At 39.7% G+C, this 23800-nt stretch overlaps 1 protein-coding gene across 1 annotated transcript; it reads right to left on the bottom strand.

Moving 5' to 3' along the window:
• Nucleotides 1-4329: 4329 nt before the first annotated feature.
• Nucleotides 4330-22843, bottom strand: ICAM4 (intercellular adhesion molecule 4 (Landsteiner-Wiener blood group)). Its single transcript, XM_087925839.1, has 5 exons — nucleotides 22708-22843; nucleotides 20573-20644; nucleotides 15798-16064; nucleotides 13317-13634; nucleotides 4330-6416 (listed from the first exon to the last, which is right to left on the bottom strand). The coding sequence occupies exons 2-5, from the start codon at nucleotides 20640-20642 to the stop codon at nucleotides 6313-6315; spliced, it is 759 nt and encodes a 252-aa protein (XP_087781965.1). The 5' UTR covers nucleotides 20643-20644; nucleotides 22708-22843; the 3' UTR covers nucleotides 4330-6312.
• Nucleotides 22844-23800: the final 957 nt, after the last annotated feature.

The raw sequence follows: 23800 nt of genomic DNA, 5'->3' as shown, positions 1-23800 counted from the left end.
GCAGAAGGGAGATAAGAAGTGAGTATAGCAATCCCTTGTGTTGATGCTGGTCTCACAGAGTCATTACAGAGACAATAGCAAAACACTTAGACTTGTATACTGCTTTACAGTGCTTTACAGTGCTCTCTAAGAGGTTTTTACAGAGACAGCATATTGCCCACAACAATTTGGATCCTCATTTTATCCACCTCGGAAGGATGGAAGGCTGAGTCAATCTTGAGCCTGGTGAGATTTGAACTGCCAAATTGCAGGCAGCTGGCAGTCAGCAGAATTAGCCTGCAGTACTGCACTCTAACCACCATGCCACTGTGGCTCATTCTTTTGGTTTTAATGACAAGCAATGACAAAGACCTCTGACAATATTGGCTTCACTGTCAGGGGCATTCAGGGGCCCATTGGGGTAGATGGTAATTTCAACTTCTTTGCCAGCTTTAAAGAAATTCCTCATGACTTCTAGCCTATTGCTTTTCTTTTTAATATATACTCCATTTTCTTACCGCAAAATTGTGCCTTTTTAGACTCCATTTCCTTTGGCATATCCTGATTCAAAGATGTAAATACGTGTTTATATGACTCTAAGTATTTATTTCTGCCTTTTAAAGCAGGACTGGTAACTGGTTTTCCTTATGGGTGTTTTATTGCTCTAAAATAGGGAAAATCTACCCACAGATTCTGGGCCATTTTTCTTTTTTCATTAAACCCAAAAGAAAAGTTTCTGGTTTCATTTTTATGTTTGTTTTAAGAGTTTTCTGTATTATAATATGAATCTTACTCCAAAATTTCTTTGCTTTATCACATGTCAATCATAAATGATAAGAAATTTCTTCTTTGCTTTTACACTTCCAACATTCATTTGAAATACCTTTGTTGAAAGAAATATCCATATCTGTTTCAGTTCCAAGCTCAGAGAAAGACACTGAAAACATGAAGGCTGATTGGAAAGAAAGGTTTATTGATAAAGCAGAACTACATGTGATTCTGGGTAGCTGACAAAATGGAGTTGAGAGTCACTGGGTTTTTATGCCTTCTTTGGGCTTTGTATTTGAGCTTCCTGTTTCTGTGAAAGAACATGTCCTCTAATATTCTATTGGCTGTTGTCAGATTCCCATGAGGTTATGTAGGGGTTATGAAGGGGTCATAGCTGGCTCTATAGGCAAAAGAGGAAATGCAAATCCTAGGTGCTTATCTAAGCTAATCTGGTCAACCTCTGGCTTATTGTTTATCTGAGCTTCCAGGTTTCTGTGACTTGGACTGTTTGGACTGTTCTGGGGCTGGTGCAATGAAGGGGCTTGTGTTCTGAAAGGGTGTTGGGCAATTCCTATTGTGGCTAATGGCTTTCGTCCTGTGTTGGATCTTGGGTGAGGGGTTGCTTTCCAATCCTACCATTCTGCCAAGGAATTTAAAAATATCCTGTCTTGAATGGATTACCAAATCTGCATTTCTAAAAGCTGGCCTCCTCAGTTTCTGCTTGGGGGGCAGGGAAACTGGGGCTGGTTTAAGAGCATGTTTCTCCATTTCTCCTTTAGGGAAATATAATATCTTGCCTTTTAAATATTCCTCAAAATATTTCATTCTTCTGGGGTGGGGCTTCCCATATCTTTATATATTCTAGATAACCTATCTGGTGTTAAGTACCAATGATACATCATTTTATAAAAAAAATCTTTTAAATTATAGTTTAGTGTAAATTTTAAACCTTTCATCCACATATTTCCCATCGTTCCTGGGCCATATTTCTAAAGCTCATAGTGATATTTAAACTCAGCAGTGCAATTGCTGAGTTCATTTTGATCAAAATAAGCAGGTAGGTGTGCTATAAGCCTCCACTAAGTGAGTGGGCTAGAGGAATACTGTAAATACCAGGAAAAGGAGCTTTTGCTCTGCCAACAGCAAAAAAGGAGGGGGGGTGTTGACATAATTTCCACAGCATATGGTTCGTCCCCCTCTTTAGGTGTGAAAGCAAGGGGACATATTGGACTTCACTGTTTGAGTTGGAGCTTGCTTCCGAAGATGGGATGAGGTCCTTTGCCAACTCCTGGAGTGGATTCCTTGGCAAACCGTTTCAGAGGAAAAATGTTTCAAAATCAGATTGGAGTTGTCTGGGGACAGTAAATCTCTTGCAGTGGGCAGCTACTAAAGACCCTCTAAAGAAAGCAACTAGCTGCCTTGGCTAGATTGTCCCAATTCCTTAACATCTTTGGTCTTGCTTGTTGTATGAAGCTGCCCGCCCCCCTGCCCCCAAGATTTTCTCCTGAGTGAACAAGTCAACACATGTGCAGTGATGTTCTGATTAGGGAAAAACCACTTCAAGGAGAGCTCCAGGCAACTGCCTTGCAGGCAGGAGAGGTGGGGGAGGCAGTTATAATAATAGCTGGGGATCTGTGGGTGGGTGAAGCATGCTGTGGCTGGCTCCAGATGGGTCTATATCAAACCAGTTTTGGACTATGCAGCAAGTACAGCTTTGCAGACTTCACTGGCATTGAAAGCCTAGTCAGTTCATACACTCAGGGTATTTTGACATAACTCCTTAAGGCCAAAGAGGCTGGCTCTATATAAAAGCAGTATTCATGTTTTTGTTACTTTGCTTTTGTTGGTGTTCTTTTCATATTTTGCAAAGGCCAACATTTAGTCATGGGATCCTCAATCCCTGGTCAACCCCATCCTCACTCCCAACAGAACAGGTTGCTGTTCTACCTGTTGCAATCTTTCTTTCTTTCTTTCTTTCTTTCTTTCTTTCTTTCTTTCTTTCTTTCTTTCTTTCTTTCTTTCTTTCTTTCTTTCTTTCTTTCTTTCTTTCTTTCTTTCTTTCTTTCTTTCTTTCCACTGAGGGTGTATGTTTGTTTTCCTTATGTTTTTAGTCTCCAAATCAGGACTGGAAACCTGGAATTTGCAACAATTGGAACACATTTCTGAATTCATCTTAATGTAATTGGGTCCAATTCATGCACCCCTGTTTCACAACCATGTTTCACTGACTCCCAGAACTCTTTCTTCAGTATGAGCATGTGTGGGATTGTCCTGGAAGAGGACTTGCTGGGAACATCCTTCCCAAAGAATCATGAAAACCTTAAAATGATACACCAGTTAAGATGACAGGCGGGAACAACAAGAACAGAAGAGAAGGAATAAGTGCCTGAGTCTACAGACACAACTAATCTAAAGTAAATTATTCCCTTTTCTATTATAAAAAAAAAAAACAGAGTTGGAAGGGACCTTGGAGATATTCTAGTCATCTAGTGCAACCCCTGGCTCAAGCAGGAGATGTTATATCATTTCAGACAAGTGGTTTTCCAACCTCTTCTTAAGAGCCTCCAGTGATGGAACCCACACAACTTTTGAAGACAAGCTGCTCCACTGATTAATTGTTCCAAAGCCAAAATAAAGTAAGGTGACCAAAGTAAAGAATGATTCTATAATCTTAGAATTCCAACTGCATTTGACTCCCATGCAAACTTCATAGGATCCCTATATAAGCCTTGTGTAACCAGAAAAAGCTCCTCCTCATTGTGCACCCCAAAATCAGCAATGTCATTTTACAAAACGTTATAGGTTCTCTGGCTGTTTTATAATTTGTAACACTTGTAGGTCGGTATCACTGGGGCTATTTGGGGGCATCCTTACACCAAACACCTCTTTACCTGAATCATATAGAAGCCGTGAAGCACCTTTTTTGCCTTTGAAACCAAGCCACTGCTTTTGGTGATCATAAGCACCTCTTTGTGCCAATGTTAGGTCTAGACTCCACCACAGTGTAAATAAAGCTCTTGGATAAGCTGGAAACCTTGCCAGCTGAAAGACTGCCCATCCCCACTGAAGAAGTGCAGTGCAGAACTGTGTTCATACATTCAGTAAATATATGCTTAGGCTAAAAGGAAATTCAATAATAGTTTTCAAATTCCTGAAAGGGTTGGCATGCGGAAGGTAGAGCAGAGTTTTCTATCAGCAGTAAGCAGATTGCAGCCAAATGGTTGGGAAAAACTTCCTCCCAGTAAAAGTTCAACAGGAAAACTTTCTACAGCAAGAATTTCCATCAACAATTACTTGATTTGATTTAAAAAGCTGTTATATGAGAATGTTAAAAAAAAAAACTCTAGGAGAAAAGTACATATTTTGTTTTGCAGCAGTTAAGGTGCTGGACTTTGGGAAAACCTGGGTTCAAGGCTCCACTCAATCAATGGAGCTCACTGGGTGACTTTGAGACAGCTTCACCCCCTCATTCCCCCCTCCCCAAGCTGTGGTTTGCTGAAATGTTTGTGTTAAGTTTGGGTGTGCTTTGACTTTGGGTGGTAGTAATTTCAGACAAAAGAGCAAGGAAGACGATACAAATAGTTTATCAGATTTTAAAACTTGTTTTATTTGTAATATAGATTTTTGGTATTTTGGGCAGCAGTTAATTTTTATTTCATGTTGTCATCCAGTTATACACATACATGCTTTTGTTGGGAATGATTAAGAAATCACAATTTAAAAAAAAAATCCACCGTAGGTGTTTGGTACACTTTTAAAAACAGAATAACATGGGAGAGGTTTGTATTTGTTTGCTAGTTCGGCTTGTTTTGAAGATTTTTCTAAAGCAGTGTCTTCCTTCCTCATGGCCCTTGTTTGTTATATTCCATGGTGCTGATTCTTCATGGTTGCCGGTGAAGCCTGGGGCAGAAATCTTTTGTCAAAGAAAGGCTGCTGCCCTGAATCCCTGGCTGAGTCTCTGTATCTTTAATGTAGCTTGCTGCACATGGCCACCATGAATCCCATGTATCTCTGGTAGAAATCATCATATTGAGCTCTCACACTTTTTCAGATGGGTATACTTCTGTGCTTGCACTAAATAATGCACATTTTTTCTTTCTTCATTTCCCTTCAGATTATCTCTGTCTATATTCATTCTTGTTTTTAACCAGCAATCATGACATTTTATCTGAAGAAGCATTTTAATTAGTTGCTTATCTTCACATTATCATCTACTGAATAGCCTTTATTCCCCAGGCCTGATGGAATAGCTTTCCCTCCCAAGTTCTGCAGAAAAGTTCTGCAGGAATTCTTCAGCCTTTCAGGGGTTGTCCATGTAAAACACAAGAAGCTGAATACAATTCTTTCTTCTCTTATTTTACTTTGCAGTCCAAGAGCAATTGTTCACTCCTTTATAGACTGCCCTGGTATGTAAAATCCTTGAGGTTATGCTAAACAACCATTGGAAGATACAATTTCAGGAATAACTCTCCTAAGAGCTATGTTTCTTTAACTAGAAACATAGTTAAAATGAGAAAGCAACTTGTTGGTGGGAAGACTACCATACACAGTGTGGGTGTAAGGTAGTCTTTATAACCGTGGTGTTGTGTTGCATTTACAATATGTACTATGATGCTACTCTTACAGTTATAATTTTTGTGGCATATATTGTTTTTCTTCTTATCTCTGGTCTACTTGGCTGTCATAAATTCTTATTCCCTGATGCACTAAATTATTGCTGTACATTCTCATTCCTCCTTAAGACCAGTTTTCAGGTATTCAGGTTTGGGCTATTGTCCTGTTCAATTAAATTTCTGTGGCTAGATACTGAAAAAAAATATTCTGAATACCTGGAAATATAGAATATTAGTATTGTTAGATAAAAAATGGGCATTGATTTCATTGTGCTAATTTATGTCCTGATGCTCCACTTTCCTGGGATTTTTTTGCAGCAAATGTCCCCAATTTTGTATACATTTGTATTTCATTGCTTACTCTCAAAGTGTTATAATTACAGAGTTGTTGTATTGCTAATAAATGCATTATTCACTTCATCTGTGATATTATATATACTATGGGAAGGGAAAGTGAATTTACATGAATATAATATTGCTCTGTCAGTTTATTAAAAGAATGAATTTATCATACATGATTGTTGGCATTCCTTTCACATGTGCATCTTCTAGGAAATATGGTCCTTGTAAAAATATATAAATGATCATTGCTCATGTTACAATTATCAAAAAAATCCTCAAATTTAAGCAGTCTTTCAGGCTATGAATTGATGAGAATCCAACTCACCAGCCAATCATTGCAGCTTTAGTACCTTGTAAGGGGACATTTCAAGCAGGAAGAAGAGTGTTAGAGTGGGATACATTTTCTTGGTTCCAATTTCCACAGACTCAAGATGAACCCTGGATATCATATTGTGAGTTTTTAATATTCTTTCTGTATACAAAGTGATTCATTATTGTGTCATGACACATTCCTTGCAAAGGAGATGTTTGTGAAACGGAACTTCTACTTTGATCACTCTTCTCAAATGATATATATATCGTGATTCATTGAGTTGCCCTTTCCATTGCATTAATTAATATAACGTTTAACGATGAAGATGAGAAAGACAACCAGCACAGAGACTAGCAAAGCAGCAACAGCAGTAACAGCTACAATGATAGCCAAATAGGATTCTGAAAATCAAATAGAAGGACAATTGGAAAAGGAGAATGAAACACCACAACATTATTGTCAAAACATTTAAATATTTTAGGGTGGGTGAATTTTGCAAAGAGAATTCAATGTATCACCCAACTGTATTAATAAGGCTATTATGCTACTTTATATTATAAAACAACTACAAATCCTCCAAATCAAACTAAACATTAATAAGCATAGCTGTACTTCACATGTGACAAAGAACCAGCTGCCTTCATATTTTCCAAGCAGAACATTACATTAATATGATCTGAAACTGACTTTGAAGAGCAGATGGCATCTGAGGGTATAAGTATCTATTGTAAGCTGAAAAGTAAACTCAACTAACAGAAATAGCAATCAGATGGGATATTGCATTTTACATATGTTCACACAAAAATTCATAACCATTTTTTCTGCCACTGAATTAGTACAAATTTAACATATTAAAAATTTCAGACCTCTTAAGTTTCAAGAAATAACATTTCGGTATATTAGCAATTATTTGTTCATTTTAGACTGAATTTATAACTCAACAGCAAAGGAAAAATTTGCATAAAGACAACTCTACACTAAATCTTGGGTGACTGCAATGGCCACAGCTTTACATGTTTCATTTCATGTAAATTTGGATAATCATTAGCTGATTAAGCTAAAGATTTGAGGGAAATAAGTGGGTTGATAAAATATGGGTCTGCTAATAATCTGGACATATGAGGGACCACAAAAAAAGTTTGAGTTTTACAAGGAGGAAAATGTGTTTTACTCACAAGGCATAATTTTCTTTTTTCCCTCAAGAAAAGTGTCATTTAAAAATTTAGTTTCCTGATTCTCTTGATAGAATGCTGAATACAATTCTTCTTTGATATGTCTAAGCATTGACCTGAAAGCTGGGTGTTTTCCTCAAGTCCAGCCCTGGTTGCCAATAGCCACAGTTTAGATTATTCACTATAATCCTTTAACCCCTTGTTTATGTTTGTTTGGATTTGTTTTTTTAATTGTATTATATTTTATTATTTTATTTTTGTTAGATTGTGAGCCACCCAGTGTTCAGAATTGGGTTGTGCCTCAGTTGAATAAAATAATTTGAATTAATTATATAAATTAAATTAAATTGGGAACAGATAAAGAGATTTTTCTCAGGAGGAATATATCCAGTTTTGGGGGGAGGAGTTTGCAAATGTTTCCTTGTGGACAGCATTCATGGACTCAAGTTAATACGCTTTTTATTGTACTATTTCCCATTTGTGGACTCACTTCCTCTCCAAGATAAGATTCCTCCAGTCTCAACTTCTATTTTTCTGCCATTTTGTTTTGTTTCTCTGTGTTATATATTCTCTACCATACCAGTCTTGGTGACATTAATTGAAGGGATATGCACAGTAGAAATATTATGAAATAGTAAATAAAGGCATTATAGTCCATCTGTGACATGGAAGATAACTTAATATGTCGCCTTTATTTCAGACATGTATCAGCTGAAGAACAGGGTAGGAAAGATTAGTTCTTATTTTAAAAATGAGTTGATGAAACATATTTAATTAAAGTAACTTTCCAACTAAGAATAGCTAAACAAGCAGGAACTGATATGTGGAGGAGGACTAGAATGGTATGTTTCATAGGTGGCTGGCAGAGGTGGTATTCAGCAGGTTCTGACTGGTTCTGGAAAACCATTAGCGGAAATTTTGAGTAGTTTGGAATACCACCTCTGACTGGCCCAACCCCCATCTGCCTCCTAAGTCCCAGCTGATCGGCTGGGTCTTCTTTTGTTGCCCCGCACAGGAGAATGAAGATGGAAAGCAGGTTAGTGGGGTGGGCAGGGAATGGGGATTTTACAGTATCCTTCCCCTGGAGTGGGTTGGAAATGGAGATTTTGCAGTATATCCTTCCCCTGCCATGTCCACCAAGCCACGTGTATCAAGACACATCACACCCACCAAGCCATGCCCACAGAACTGGTAGTAAAAATTTTTGAATCCCACCACTAGTGGCTGGCAACCTCAACATTATGATGTGGTCTCTCTTCATATTATATAATAAAGAAAAGTATCTGAGCATGCATGGAGTCCTTTTCTCTCCTATCTGAGCAATCACATGCTTTTTCTGCATACTTATAATAAAGCCTTCTGTTGTACTTGTGGGTAAGACAGATACTTTTGGGCAGACCCTGGTTTAAAATCTTGGCATTTTGTTTTTAAACACTAATCAGTCTTCCCTTGATGGTATTCTGAGTTCTATCACTGAATCGTAGGGTTGGAAGGGATCTTGGGGGTCTTTTAGATCAAACCCCTGCCCTAGACAGGGGTCCTTATTCCACCCCTGGTTGTTTAGTCTTTTCTCGAAAACCTCCAAAAATGAAGCGCCCAGAACGAATCCAAATGCCGTAGAAAAAATGCTCTTGACAGTCATACAGTTCTGGTGTAACAATCTTTTTCTTCCCCAGCCTATTGTCCATGTTTTATCCTCACTGCGTTCCTTGAGGCCAAATGGCACCCAACAGGAGCAGCAGTCTTATCCCAAATTGATTGGGCACAAAAAATAAATAAAAAAATCGAGCATATGGATTCTGACATGTGAAGTTCACTTAACATGTCGTAGTGAATAAGAACTGCTTCTCTGATCCTAAATATGCATGCAATTGTCTATGCATTCCTTTTAAAAAAAATGGAGAAAGAATTAATGCAGTTTAAAAGAAAAATACAATAGCAAACATCTGCCCCCCCCTTCCCACTCTCTCTGAAATATGTCTGAACTGGCTGTTCACCATTTATACGTTTTTATAATAACAAGGGTGGGTGGGAAGTACGCTATTTGGTCATCCCTAGAGAATGGAAGCTGTTGCTACATTTCTGCAAATGAGACAAGGTTCTGGCATGTCTGCTCAGTGAAGGTTCTTGGCTTGCAAACTTATCAGCAGTCTTGAGTGAAACTTCTGAGGATTTGGCTTGATAGACTGGTTCCTGTAGGCTGAAATGCACTGCTGCATGACAATAACCATGGTCCTCTGGCTGGAGGGTGACAGGGAGAGTGACCGTATAGTTTTCTATTTCAATCCAAGTACAGTTTGTAAAAAGTTGGCGTACCCACCATCTTTGACCCTTTTAAAAAGGTCACCACAAGGTTAAGGCAGGGATATGTTCTTATTATGTGGCATATCAGGATATAGGCCCAGCTCTGGCTTGGGGACAGCTTCTGGAGTTCCAGGGTCATTTTATCAACAGGTCCTGTAATGCAGGGGTCTCCAACCTTGGCCACTTTAAGCCTGGAGGACTTCAACTCCTAGAATTCCCCAGCTAGCTTTGCTGGGGAATTCTGGGAATTGAAGTCCTCCAGGCTTAAAGTGGCCAAGGTTGGAGGCCCCTGCTGTAATGGCATCATATGTGGCCAAAGAAAGACAACATTAACTGGACTGAATGGCTGGATTTCTTCTCTGAGAGAATATTTCTCTTCCTTGCTCTCCTGCCAATAGCTGGAGGGGTCCAAGCTCTTCCAGGGTTCCTTCACAACTCCTCATTGACCTGCTTCAAGGAGAAAGATTTCCTCTATCTGCCAAATTTGGACATTGCTACCACCACCCCTTAGAAATCTTAAAAACTTAGAAATTTCTTCAGATTCCTGTTCAGTCAAGGAATTGGAAGTAGGGCTGTGGTTTAAACAGACTGGATCTCCCTGAATCATCACCACATACTCTACGTGGAAAATTGAGGGGCTATTAAAAAAAGACTTTTTTTAGTAGCCCTTAAATTCCAAGTTTACAGCATTAATCAGACTACAGCAGTGAATACCTAAGCAATAGTTCAAATGATAGACAGTTTTAGAAGTGCTGGTATTTTATATGATGGCTGATAGGCTTTTTCTTCTGGGATATTCAGGTATCTAACACAAGAACATACTGTATGCACTTGGTTACGTTAGATAATATAAACAAATTAGGAATTGATGGCTATTTTATCTTGGTGGATCTATTTAGCAGGATAATTGATTCTTCAGGACCAATTTTGTGATAGTGTTTCTTAACAGACTATTTTGACATCTTAGAACATTTTGGCTCATAAGGCAACATTTGCCATTTGGTCATGAAATTCTGTGCTGAAATGGACATTAAATGCCCAACCATTTCCAACCTTCATTTCTAATCTTATCTAAGGAACAATAAATCATCCTTAATTTGACAGCAGAAATTGTATTGAAAACCTACTTTCACCCCTCAACCACTGCTCTGCTTCTTTTTAAAGTACCAACATCTTTGATGAATCATCCTTCTAGAACATATTTTTGTGAAATGTTTTCCCACCAAAGTATCTTAATTCATCTGATCACAGATGTCTATCCTTTACTGTATTTCAACTACACACTGAACTGCAAGCTCGCCAACCTATTTATACTTTAGTGTGTCATGTGTAAACCCAACATTTATAGTTAGTTTATGTTTCAGGGTGTTAAAATTGAGTTAACTGCTTGTAAACATGGCCTTTGTATAAAACATGACGCTCTTTTTCCAGTCGTAGGAAGGAATGCAGCTTGCTTAAAATGCTGGGTTAGAGGCAGAAAGACCCATATTTTACTCCACAGCTGGCTTTGGAACCTTTCAGGGTGACTTTAGGCCAGTCACCTTCTCTCAGCCCAACCTACTCAAGTGTTGTTATGGGAAAAAGTAGGAGGAGCATTATGCCTCTTGAATGAAAGGCAAGATATAAATGAATGAATGCTAATATAAGAGGATATAAGAATTGTCCTTTCAATGCTCTTTTTAGAGCACATACAGAATGTATATGTAGTGTTTTAGGAGATTCTAGCCCTCCATCCTAAGCTAGAAAAAAATAACTACTTAGGAGAGGGTGCTAAAGTCTGTGTGTGTGTTGTGGGGGAGAGATGCTGATTTAAAAGTCTGTTTTCATCTTTTGCAGGGCATAATTAAAAGGGCAAGAGGATGTTGCTTTTTGCACTGGACAAGCTGGATGGTGGACTCATAAATCAACTGACAGCTTCTTCTTCTTGCTACTCATTCTTCTTCCTTTCTCCTGACTCTTACAAATGTTGAAGACAATAGCCAACAACATATATGTCTTGCACATCCTTGAGTGCAACAGAAAAGTGGCATCATGAATTACACTGATACAGATCAACAAGGCCAGGCTGTCCTTATAGATTTAGTGCAGGAATCTTTCAGGAGAGTGAGCAGTGGTTTCTTCAACTTTCCTTTCTTTCTGCAGACAAAGTCACCTACCAGCAGGAGAAATAACCACGATCATTCTCCATAACATTTGGTGGGGAAGGAGAGGGAGACTTCTGGCACTCTCTTCTAAAAATCCAAAATCTTTCCAAAAAACATTTTGCTGGGTTTGCCACTGAACTATCAGCCTCTTTCAACAGCCCCTGTGGCAGTGTGGTGTGGAGAAGTAAATTTGGGTGCTTTGGAGCATTTGCAATGAAGAAAAACTTTGTTAAAGGGTTTTTGAGTACTGTTATTTACTGCATTAGATGTAGAGTCAGTCCTCACACAATGACCAGGCACTTAATGACTATTCAAAAATTACAGCAAAACCCTAGAAGTTATTTACAACCCATCTTCAAAGTTACAGCTGCTGCATTTCCCCAGCCCGCAGTCACCTGGTCACATTTCAGGAGTTTGGCAACCAGCTTGCATCTAAGGTACGACCAGTAGCAATGTGCCATGGTCACATTATCATGTCACAAAATTGAGTCAGTTGCATGGTGACCCACTTACTGACCTCAGTGACTTACAATGGAAATTCCAGGCTCAGCTGCAGGTTAAGTGTTAAGTTTATAAAAGTGCCCTCCTGCATTTTCAAAAGTATTTAATTCTTAAACCTGAAATTCTTTTACATTGTTATTATCATTATTGCTGCAAGTGAAGTGAAGTACAGTCCAAGTAGGGGGTGAGGATTCCACCATCCCTGAACATATAGACTGAAACATGCTTCTTTCCCCTACTGCAGGGGATAAGAAAGAAAAAATATATTTCTTCCTTGTTTTTCCTCCCTCCCTCCCTCCTCTTTTTCCTGCTAATTCTTCATTTCCCACAGCACTAGTTTTGGAAAGATGTTGCCATCAGTGCCCTGATTATGCCTTAAAATTGGGACTGTGATGACCTCTTTCCTTTTGTTACAGTTTTTGTTTAGACCTTTGACTGCTGCAGTTGTCTTCATAGCAGAGGGGGATTGGGGCCCCAGGGCTGCCTATAGCAATATTAATTAGACTTATATACCACTTTATAGTGCTTCTTTATAGTCCTCTCTAAGCGGTTTACAGAGTCAGCATATTGCACCCAACAATTTGGGTCCTCATTTTACCCACCTCGGAAGGATGGAAGGCTGAGTCAACCTTGAGCCTGGTGGGATTCGATCTGCCAAATTGTAGGCAGTTGGCTGCAGAAATAGCTTGCAGTACTGCACTCTAACCACCGCGCCACAGAAGCTCCTAGCCTCTCCAGAGCAGTCCACAGGCCCTTCTAAAAATTGCCATCTAACTTTAATGTGAAAGAACAGGAAGTTAAAGAATAATGAGACTTTATTAACTCTAATTAAGTTCATTTTCCTCAAGTTCCAGTTGCTTCTCTTCTTTTTTTTTTGCCCTGGTCTTGCATGTTTCTCTGTCTGACCTTAACTGCTGCTATTCTGCAGGGCGGTCACTATAGGACATTGACATGGCCCGAGTCTCAAGAAAGGCAAGTTGGAAAGACCTGCTTTAAAGGAAGTGAATGGGAGTTCGCCAAAATCTATGCAAAGATAATCAAATAGAGGGATGAATTAAAAAGGGGGAAGACCTTTTCTCTCTCATGCACACCCATCCACCCCACCGGAGCGGGGGGATTATTATACTCTGTAACTACAGAGTGAAGTAAATCAGAACTGGAGCAATGGATGGGATCTTACCCCAAATCCACAATGACATGCTGTAGGAGGTGTTTTCCAGGAGTGGTCCTGTTGGTCCCAGATCCAGGGAGGTTTGGCAGGTGATTGTCTTGCTGTAGTCATCTTTCTGAGCTATCATGTGATAGTTCACCACAACAGCACCAGCCTCAGGGTCAGTATGATCCTTATAGGTCTTTACCAGAAGTTGCTCTTCCCCTTTCAGCAAGGTCACGGTGAGGTTCCGGATGGGGGCTACCCCAAAAACTCGGCATGTTAAATTATACTGCTTGCCCACTTCCATTTCTGGTACTGGATCCAGCTCAATCTCCTCTGGAGGTTCTGTAATAGAATAAGATATAGCCAAACATCTTCAATGTGATGATGAGTAAAATCCTGTCTTTTCTAGACTTAATTCCATTGCAGTTCAGCCAAAAAATTTTTCAAAGCACATCTGGGATAGAATGTGGGAAGTCCTTGACCTACAATAGCTCATTTAGTGACCGTTTGAAGTTACGGCACTGAAAAAAGTGACTGATGATCATTTTTCACACTTATGACCTTTGCAGCATTCGCTCCCCCCATGGTCACGTGATTTACATTTGGATGATTGACAACTGACTCACATGTATGAGGGTTGCAGTGTCCCAGAGTTGTGTGATCCCCTTTTGTGACCTTCTGACAGGTAAGATCAATTAGGAAAGCAGATTCACTTAACAACCGTGTTACTGATTTAATGACTGCAGTGATTCACTTAACAAATGAAGCACAAAAAGTCGTACAATGGAGCAAATTTCTCACTTAACAACATAAGTTTTGGGCTCAATTGTGGTTGTAAGTTGAGCATTACCTGTACATGTCTATATTTGGCCGTCTGTCCTTCTCTATCACCCACTAAAGGCTTCCTTCTCCTTCCTTTTCTTTGAAAAAAAGTAAGCGGATCTCCCTGCAGACTGGTGGAAAGTGATTTCTCAGCAGAAGTAAGTGTGGGAGAACTTGGAGTAAAGCATTGGTGGCTGCATTCTTTAAAAGCAACTTAAGCTCTGCAAACAGTGAAAGTGGCCAGCCATATTCTGCTAACCGCAGAAAAGGGGTAGATTTATTACATTAGCTAATATGTACAGTTGCAGGATTTGTCTGCTCTCTCCTCTCATCCCTTCTTAAGGAGGAAGGAAGAGGGAAGTGAGAAGAGCATCCAGCAGTGATGGCCAATATTTTCCTTCTATCCCAGGCCGCCTGCTGTTGTTGCTGCAGAACAGGGCTGTCAAACTCCTGGCCTGCAGGCCCGATGCGTCACGCACTGGCCACGCCCATGCCTGGTTTAGCGAATCTCACAAACTTTTCCTCTATGTGCCCAGACATGGCTGAAAAGGTTTCTAGAGGGAGGGAATTCACTGGCTGAGATACTGTAACTGCGAAACAGTTAACACTTTCTCTACTAACCTAAGGCAGAAACAAATCATCTAGCTCAGGGGTGTCCAACCTTGACAACTTTAAGACTTGTAGACTTCAACTCCCAGAATTCCTCAGCCAGCAAAGCTGCTTGAGGAATTCTGGGAGTTGAAGTCCACAAGTCTTAAAGTTGCCAAGGTTGGACACCCATGATCTAGCTAAACCAAGTTCTTATTGTTTCATTTTACTGGCACACTTTGGGGCCATTTTAGTATATAATTTTTATTGTAACTAGAGTGAGCACTAGATACTTCTAAGTGCCAGATAACCACGGATTACTAAGATTAAGCTTCAGCAGTCAAGCGTTGATTTTGAAACAGATGCTTGACATTAAATTGGAACTTCGAATGACTTTCTCTGTCAGTGGGATGACAGTGGCAAAGAAGTTTAATGCCAAAAGCAAATCTAAAAGAAATTATAAAGGATTTCAAGGCCTAATTGCATAAAAACCTCTTTAGCTGTTGTCAGAGGGTGAAATGGGACAAAGTGTAGTTTTTCCAGGGTGGTGGTGGGAAATCTAAAACTTTGCTGCAATTGTAAGGGGGGAAGTTCCTGCAAGATGCCTGGGGACTTCTTCTGGACATTATAAATCAGGTGTGTCAAACTCAAGGCCTGCTGGTTGCATTCAGCCCGCAGTGTGTTTAGACCTGGCCATGGGGCCACCCTGGAAAGAGCAAAGGACCAGCCTGTGGTGCCTCTGCCAGTGAAAACGGAGCTCCATTTTCCCTGGCAGAAGGTTGCAGGAGGCCGTCACGGTCAAAAACGGAGCTCAGGAGCCGGCCCCTCAAGGTCAAACACAACCCTGATGTAGCCCTCAATGAAATTGAGTTTGACATGCCTGCTATAAATCTTCCTCTATATCAGGCAGATTTGTACTCTCAGGTTTGCCTTTTGGCTTCCTGAGCCCCCATTTTCTTTTCTGATCTTGTTGAATTTGAGCGCCTGATCCCAAAGAAGGGAGAATTCCTCCCTCTCTTCCACCGAACTGCAGTAAGGCTCCTTTACAGTAGGCAACATTAAAAAATTAGACTTTCATAGCTGAATTTAACTTACGGTAAACTGTGACAATTGTTTCCCAAGATCTGGGTTCATTATTACAGGTCACAACACATGATGCACGGAGTGACCAGTAAAGGACAATGAAAGTGAAAGCTTTCCAGGTGGGGCCGATGTCATCAAAATCATAGTTTTCAGTTGACCTCTCCTGAATATCACAGCTACTGCTGCTGCTGTTGTTCGTTGTGCAATTCAGCACAAAGAAGTGTCCAAATCTCACCACAGCTTTTCTCAAGGGCTCTGTTGGGTCTTTCTCCTGAGCCTCTGAAAACACAAGAAAAACACACATGTGTCAGGAACAGGAAATAACAAGATACTGTCATTTTCTTCTGATTTTGTCCAAAGTATTTAAATCTCTCACGCAATCAGCTGAGATCTTGCTCACCAATATCACCATGAAAAATTCAGAAAAGGATGTTATTATAGTAACCTGCTTCTACGGTGACATCCAGAAAGATGTTTGTAAAATTTTGCACCAGGAGGTTAACTCTTATTACTGAACTTCTAAAATACTTGTTAAATTGTTGTTGTTAAATGTTCGGATTGCCACCTGTTTCAGAAGCATACACATAATTTTATCCCTCAGTAAATTAGCTGTTTGTCTATCATAGCAAAAAAATAAAATAATCAACCAATCACATTTTTCTTATTAAATTTTTATTAAAAGGCACACAAATGCCTCCTCCATATGTCATTTTTCACAGCTGATCTAGAATTATATTTTCTTAACTCTTATCCCCTTCTTTAGCAATAGCAACAGCACTAAGACTTATATACTGCTTCACAGTGCTTTACAGCCCTCTCTAAGCAGTTTATAGGGTCAGCATAATGTCCCCAACAATCTGGGTCCTCGTTTTACTGACCTTGGAAGGATGGAAGGCTGAATCAACCGTGAGCCAGTGAGACACAAACTGCCAAACTGCTCACACCTGGTGATCAGCAGCAGTAGCCTGTGGTACTGCATTCTAACCACTGTGCCACTTTGGCTCCTTTACTTGAGATTCATGACAGTTTTCACCAACTGGACTCATAAAAAAGAATTTCTCCACAAATTCCATCAATACCTCAACAGCTTCCATCCCATCATCAATGAATCTACAAAACAAGTCCACTTCAGAGGTGGCATTCAGCCAGTTCTGACAGGTTTTGGAGAAGCGGTAGCGGAAATTTTGAGTAGTTCGGAGAACAGGTAAATACCACCTCTGACTGGCCCCATCCCCATCTATTCGCTGCCTCCTGAGTCTCAGCTGACCAGAGTCCCAGCTAATCAGCTGGGTCTTTTTTTGTTTCCCTGCACAGGATAATGGAGCTGAAAAGCAGGTTAGCAGGGTGAGGAGGGAATGGAGATTTTGCAGTATATCCTTCCCCTGAAATGGGGTGGAAATTGAGATTTTTCAATATCCTTCCCCTGCCACACCCACCAATCCATGCCCCACCCACCAAGCCGCACCACACCCACCAAGCCATGCCCACAAAACTGATAGTAAAAAAATTCGAATACCACCACTGGTCCACTTCCTTAATGTCACGGTAAAATCACACAATGGACACCTAGGCAATATACAGCATGCTTCTAGCTTCCACCCAGAGCACATAATCAAGCCACCCTCTCATCTACATCCAGGCGCTACACTACAATGGCATCTGTTCTGGTCCACCTGAAGGTCATGCTCAAGTGGTGGAATTAAACCAGACACTCAGGAGGCTGAATGTATCTTCCAAAGAAGATCAACAGGCAAATCAATAAAGCCTGTTTGGTTCTCAGGAAAGATCTATTAAAAGACAGACCACAAAAACAGAACAGAATACCATTGTCACTTATAGCTCACAGCTCAATCACACAAAAGATTATTAATAAGCTCAAGCCAATAATGGACAGTGACACTTCATTTTCTCAAGTACATGATATATTTTATTTACTTATATTTTAAATAAGCACCCATCCATCGTGAAGCATATTCTCACAAGCAATAAGAAACAACAGGACAATGATGCTAAAACAGGAACCTGACCCTGCCACAAACCCAGATTTGCTCCCACAAATACCAATGGCTCCATCACCAGCTCCAACAAGTACACTCTAAAGTGAAATACTCCATCATCTGCCAGCAATGCTCTTCTGGATTCTATATAGGATAAACAGGAAAAACTTCACAGAAAAGTCCAGAAAAGCTGTTAGTGTTTGGGGACAAACCCCCAAGCAGAGTATGCAGCAGCAGTCAAGCCAGGCAGCCAAATGAGAGAGAGGCTGGGCCCAAGAGTTTACACACACTGGAGACAAAAACACTGTTTGTAGTTTTAAATAGTTGTTTAATTCATACAGAGTTTAAGCAGTGTCAATCAGTCCATATGTCATTATCCAATATATCCATCCAGTAACCTAGTCCATTAACTAGTCAGTACAATGTCTTTATCTGCTTGTTGAAATATCTTCTACTCCCGATACCTTTCTCTGGAAGACAACGCTGAGTATGCACAGGATATCAGCTCACTTTTGTTCAGTAGAAACGGTATCCAGCACAGTAGCCAACAAGCAGTAACAAGCAGACGTCTCAAACAGTAGTAAACAGCAGGCAGGCAGAGAGCAGAGAGACCAGACCAGGAACCAGGAACCAGGAACCAGGAACCAGCAAGGACCAGGAAGTGTTACGTTTATCTCACTGCCTCTTATTGCTGCTTGCAACCGCACCCTTAATTATCTAATTACATTGCAGTTTGGTGCTTAAAGCTACAAACACTTAAACCTAGGTTTACATATTTATTCACCCAAACCTAGTTGGTGTATCCATATACCCAACAAAAGCTAAACAAAAAAAATCACATTTGACTAAGACAGATGCAGGAAAAATTGTTTTCCCATAATGTTTTTATCTCTGTCTACTTGTGCTTAGTAGTGTCTTCTTTTTGTGTTTTTCTATTTTCCTATTCAGTGCAGAACAATAGTGGTTAAGACACCAGGCTAGAAACTGGGAGTTGTGAGTTCTAGTCCCGCCTTAGGCATGAAATCCTTTGGATGTCCTGCAGCCAGTCATTCTCTCTCAACTCTAAGAAGGGAAGATTTCAAAAAAAAAAATCTCAACAAACACAATGGCATTTTAACACATGACAACTATTAATTGATAAGGTACTTGTAATCAGCCTCATATGTAGCCTGCATCTTATAACCACCCTCTTTTCCCCTCCCCTTTTCACCCCAATTTAAATCTTTGAGGCAAGATTTAGACTTAGCCAGTGGCCACTCTATGCAGATGAGGAAGTGAGATGCAGCTCATAACAGCTACTGCATATCTTTTAAACAAAATGTTGCAAAAGGTGCTGCTAGACTCCTGATTTTTGGTCACTCTGGGTTGCTCACTTGTTTCCCCTTGCTAGAGATGGAAAGAACCAGAAAATGTTGCCCCTCTGCTTTTCTATGGGAAGGTAAACTGGAAGACAAATCCTATCACCCTTGACTGCTGAACATGCTGACATCCAGAGAGAACCAATTTAACATCAGTATTGTTCCAAGATCTTCATGATCTTGGGCCCATTACTACTGTACAAACAGATTAACAGAGTTGGAAGGGATCTAATCCAACCCCCCACGCCCAAGCAGGAGACACAACACCATTTCTGACGAATAGCAGCCCAGTCTCTTTTGGAAACCTTCCAGTGATGAAGCTCCCACAACTTCCAAAGCCAACTTCTATTCCTTCTGTTGATAGTTCTGTCTCACAGGCATGCCATGGCAAGGACAAAATCAAGAACTTGTGTTAAATTTCTTGAGCTCGCATGCAGCATCCATGTTTGCAGTGTGAATTTATAACATCTAATCCTTACATAATATGGTTGAGAAATGTGTTATTTCAACCTGCATGAGGGTAGTTTCTGTTGGTCCTGATAATGGCCTGAATGCAAAACACTCCCTCTCTGGATATTTTCTGAGCTGTATAGATTAGAAGTGGCCAAGGCAACCTTCTTCTGAAATGGAAAGGAGCCAGAGAGGGTTGAAGCATGCTTAGATTCTTGTCTCAAACCAGAGAGATGGGATGCTAGATGGAAAAGACTCTTTTTTATTGAAAAATATCATTTTATCATTTATAATTAGTTTATACCCTAATTAATCCAATCTTACAATTTATTTATTCACCCTGTGATGCTAATATCTGAACCTTCCATTTGTGCAGAAGATAGATAGCAAGACTTATACCTTTAGTATTATTACTAATAATGCATTTCTCTACTTTATAGTTTCTGAAGATTCTTCCCAGGCACATCATATTTACAATACTTATATATTGGCAGCTCATGAAATGAAATGAAAAATATACAAACATATAATAAACATACATTGAAAGAAAATGTATGCTTAAGGAAACCTGGACATATGTATGCACAGAAATCAGCTAAACTTAAAAGTATAACCAAAGTTCAATACTTGAAAAAAATTAAAATTAATACTTAATTTTTGTGCTACCACTAAGAAAGTTTTTTGCTGTAGTCCATCTTGAAATGAGATCCAGGTTTCACGTTGTTAAGTTAAAGACTCAATTATTCACATATGGACAGTTCAAAAAATGAAAGCAAGGGAGTATTTCCCAAACTGACTCTTGCACATAGGTTGGAATATAATGCTTGTGTTTCACTAGCCTGTTGAACGTCACAACAGACGCTGTAGCATTAAAGCACATGGTGAGTCACAGTTTGGAAAGCCAAGCAAAGACCTTCAAGGTGAATACAAAGTCCAGAGGGGAGTTTAAGTTCTGCCTGGGTTCCAGCTTTGGGACACTTACTTGAAAGGGCCAGGAGGAATCCAGCGCAACACAGAAAGGCAGTGAAGCGCTTCCAGGTTTTCATCTCCATCCCTAAAATAGAAAGGAAAAGAAGTAGCTCATTGACTTAGAAAATATCTCCTTCAAAGATCACCCCAGAATAAATCATCAGGGACAACTGCGAAGGTGAAGACCAAGCTAAGTGTCAACCTCTGACTCCAGGACCCAAGAGTCCATTCCTGTAGCCTAGGAGCGCCCACATCTTTTGGCATGTAGAGAAGTATTTGAAATCTTCCTTGATATGCTGTCTAGAACAGGGGTCTCCAACCTTGGCACCTTTAAGCCTGGAGGACTTCAACTCCCAGAATTGAAGTCCTCCAGGCTTAAAGTTGGCCTGGTTGGAGACCCTTGGTCTAGAAAACATGAATGCAAGATAACCAGCCCTGAATGTTTCCCTATATTCCAACATGCAAATGAAATATTTTAGTTACATGGTTCCCCCCACCATTTGTTCTTCTTTTGGTGATATTGGGTTGGGCTTTTGTTCTTCCACCTAATTTTTCCTTGCAAGCTGCAAGTCTTGGAACAGTTTTAATCTGTTGCTGTTGCTGGTTTTATTTGTCAGTGTAGATGTTCTGATTTCTTCTTCACATGCTTCAGTGCTGTAATGTTTGAATGTGGATTTTTTTGCTTTTGTGTGTGTTCTTCTTATGCCCTGAAGTATGTTAAAAATGGGTCTTTCCTTATCTTTTGTGATTTTTGTTTTTACTGTTTCTAACTGTATTACAATTTGCTAGGAGGTTTTTTTTTCTGAAAATCAATTTGCAACCCCTGCTCCAAGTGCTTCTTGGGCTTTCTTACATCCTCTAGAGCTGCTTTTTCTTCTTATAAATCTCCCCCTTTTCTTCCTTGCTTTGTGACAAGAAATTCAGGACAATTTTATTTTATGTATTCATATTAAGAGCAACTGCGTTCTCTTCACTGATGATGTAAAGCTATTCAACACCACAAAAAATGCTGCTACCCTTCAAAAAGACCTTGACTATGTATCAGAATGGTCAAACAAATGGCAACTTCAAATCTAAACAAATAAATGCTCTGTCTTACATATTGACAAAAAAAAAATCAGAAAATAAAATACAAGCTGAATAGTCAAGACCTTGTTGATGATCCAAACTCTGTCAAGGATCTTGGAGTACCCATGTCTAATGATCTAAGTGCTAGAGACCACTGTAACTACATAGCCAAAAAGGCATTAAGGGTTGTTAACCTAATCTTATGTAGATTTTTCTTTGGTAATATCACACTATTAACTAGAGCATACAAAACATTTGCTAGACCAATACTTGAATACAGCTCATCAGTCTGGAACCCACATTACGTATCTGATATTAACACAGTTGAGAAAGTCCAGAAATATTTCACAAGTAGAGTTCTACACTCCTCTACTCATTGCAGAATACCTTATGTCACCAGACTTGAAATTCTAGATCTAGAAAACCTAGAACTATGCCGCCTTTGGTCCGATCTAAGTATAGTATATAAAATCATACATTGCAATGTCCTACCTGTCAGTGAATACTTCAGCTTCAACCATAACAATACAAGAGCACACAATATATACAAACTCAAGGTTAACCGCACTAAACTTGATTGCAGGAAATATGACTTCAGCAACAGAGTGGTCAATGTCTGGAACACTCTACCTGACTCTGTCGTTTCTTCCCGAAACTCCAAAACTTTAACCTTAGACTGTCTACTATTGACCTCACCCCTTTCCTAAGAGATCTGTAGGGGGCGTGCATAAGTGCACCAACGTGCCTAACGTCTCTGTCCTATTGTTTCTTTTTATTTTTCTTCCATGTATCCATTTCATGTATTCATAACTATGTTTATACTTATACCTATTATCTTGTAAGCGATTGACAAATCAAATAAATAAAAAAAATAAATTTTCTCCTCATCAAAGCCTTCCTGAAGTGACGGAAGCTTGAAAAAACAAGTCTGCTCAAAACATCTTTCTACTTTGCTCCCATAGTCCATTCTCCACCTTTTTGCCAGTCACACCCATTTGGCTGATTCCCTGTGAAGTGAAGGTTTTGATGTCCTCCCCATATTGAGATGATAAAGAGTTTCAGGAGGTTTTAATCACTTACCTGGTGGCAGAAGTGGCTCAAAGGAGGAAGAGCACCTGAAGAAGACAATGTGGTCTCCGTGTGGTTGGTGCTGTTGTCTTGCTACAAGCTTTCTCCAGTCAATGAGGTTTCTGCTGCTAGTGGTAATAAAAGTCAGGCAGGCAAAACTTCTTCCTGTTAGGAGAAGATAAGGCCCCCAGCTTTTGAGTTCCTAGAAAGACAACTCTGAAGGAGAAGCTCTTTGCATTAATAACAAATACTGGGTGTTAACCATCCTGTGTTAACACTACTCTTAATTACACCTATTTTATTATTAATTATATATTTTATAGTTTCAGCACTTTCTGAGGAGTCGTTGAACAGAAAGGTATTTCCTTTCAAGTATTAGCAGGTCTATTTCTTCCATAGAAATCAATAACATCTTTTCAAGGGGAGGGAAGGGAGGGATGTGCACTACAGTGTCCAAAGTCTCTGCAGCTCATTCCTGAGTTATGTCTGTCCGTTGGTATCTTTGCCCTCAGCCAAAGGTGCTCAGTCTTTGCAGTTTCAGCTAACCCACAGTTTCAACTATGCTCAGATTGTGGAAGGAAAGTTAAAACCCACCACTTGCTGTGCTACAAAGGCAATCAGAAAATGCATTCCAGTGGTGGGATTCAATTTTTCTTTTACTACCGGTTCTGTTGAGTGTGGCTTGGTGGGCATGGCAGGGGAAAGAGACTGTAAAATCTCCAGTCAGAGGTGGTATTTGCTGGATTACTCAAAATTTCCACTACCGGTTCTCCAGAACTGGTCAGAACGTGCTGAATACCACCTCTGGTGTATTCTAATGTAAAGCATTGAATTCTGGAAATTAGCTTTCTTGTAAGATATCAGAAAACCCCAAAGTGACTACAAACAAGTCTAGAATTCATTAAGATGACAACAATTTGGGGATTAAAATGGCACAGACAGGATATTTAAGATGATAACTGCTCAATAAAGAAGAGAGCAGAAGGCATAATTATATATTTTTTCTAATTACTTTCTTTATGCTTTTTTCTTACTTTGCAATTTTTGTTTGTTCATTTTTACAGTATTGAAAAATTCACATGTACACAAATTATATATGACAATA

The sequence above is a fragment of the Pseudonaja textilis genome, chromosome 2 (genome assembly GCF_049901715.1).
Source record: "Pseudonaja textilis isolate UNSWEBS1 chromosome 2, rPseTex1.2, whole genome shotgun sequence".
Classification (NCBI taxonomy): Eukaryota; Metazoa; Chordata; class Lepidosauria; order Squamata; family Elapidae; genus Pseudonaja; species Pseudonaja textilis.
Note: the sequence above shows the minus strand (reverse complement) of the source record. Positions and strands in the feature narration are given on the sequence as shown.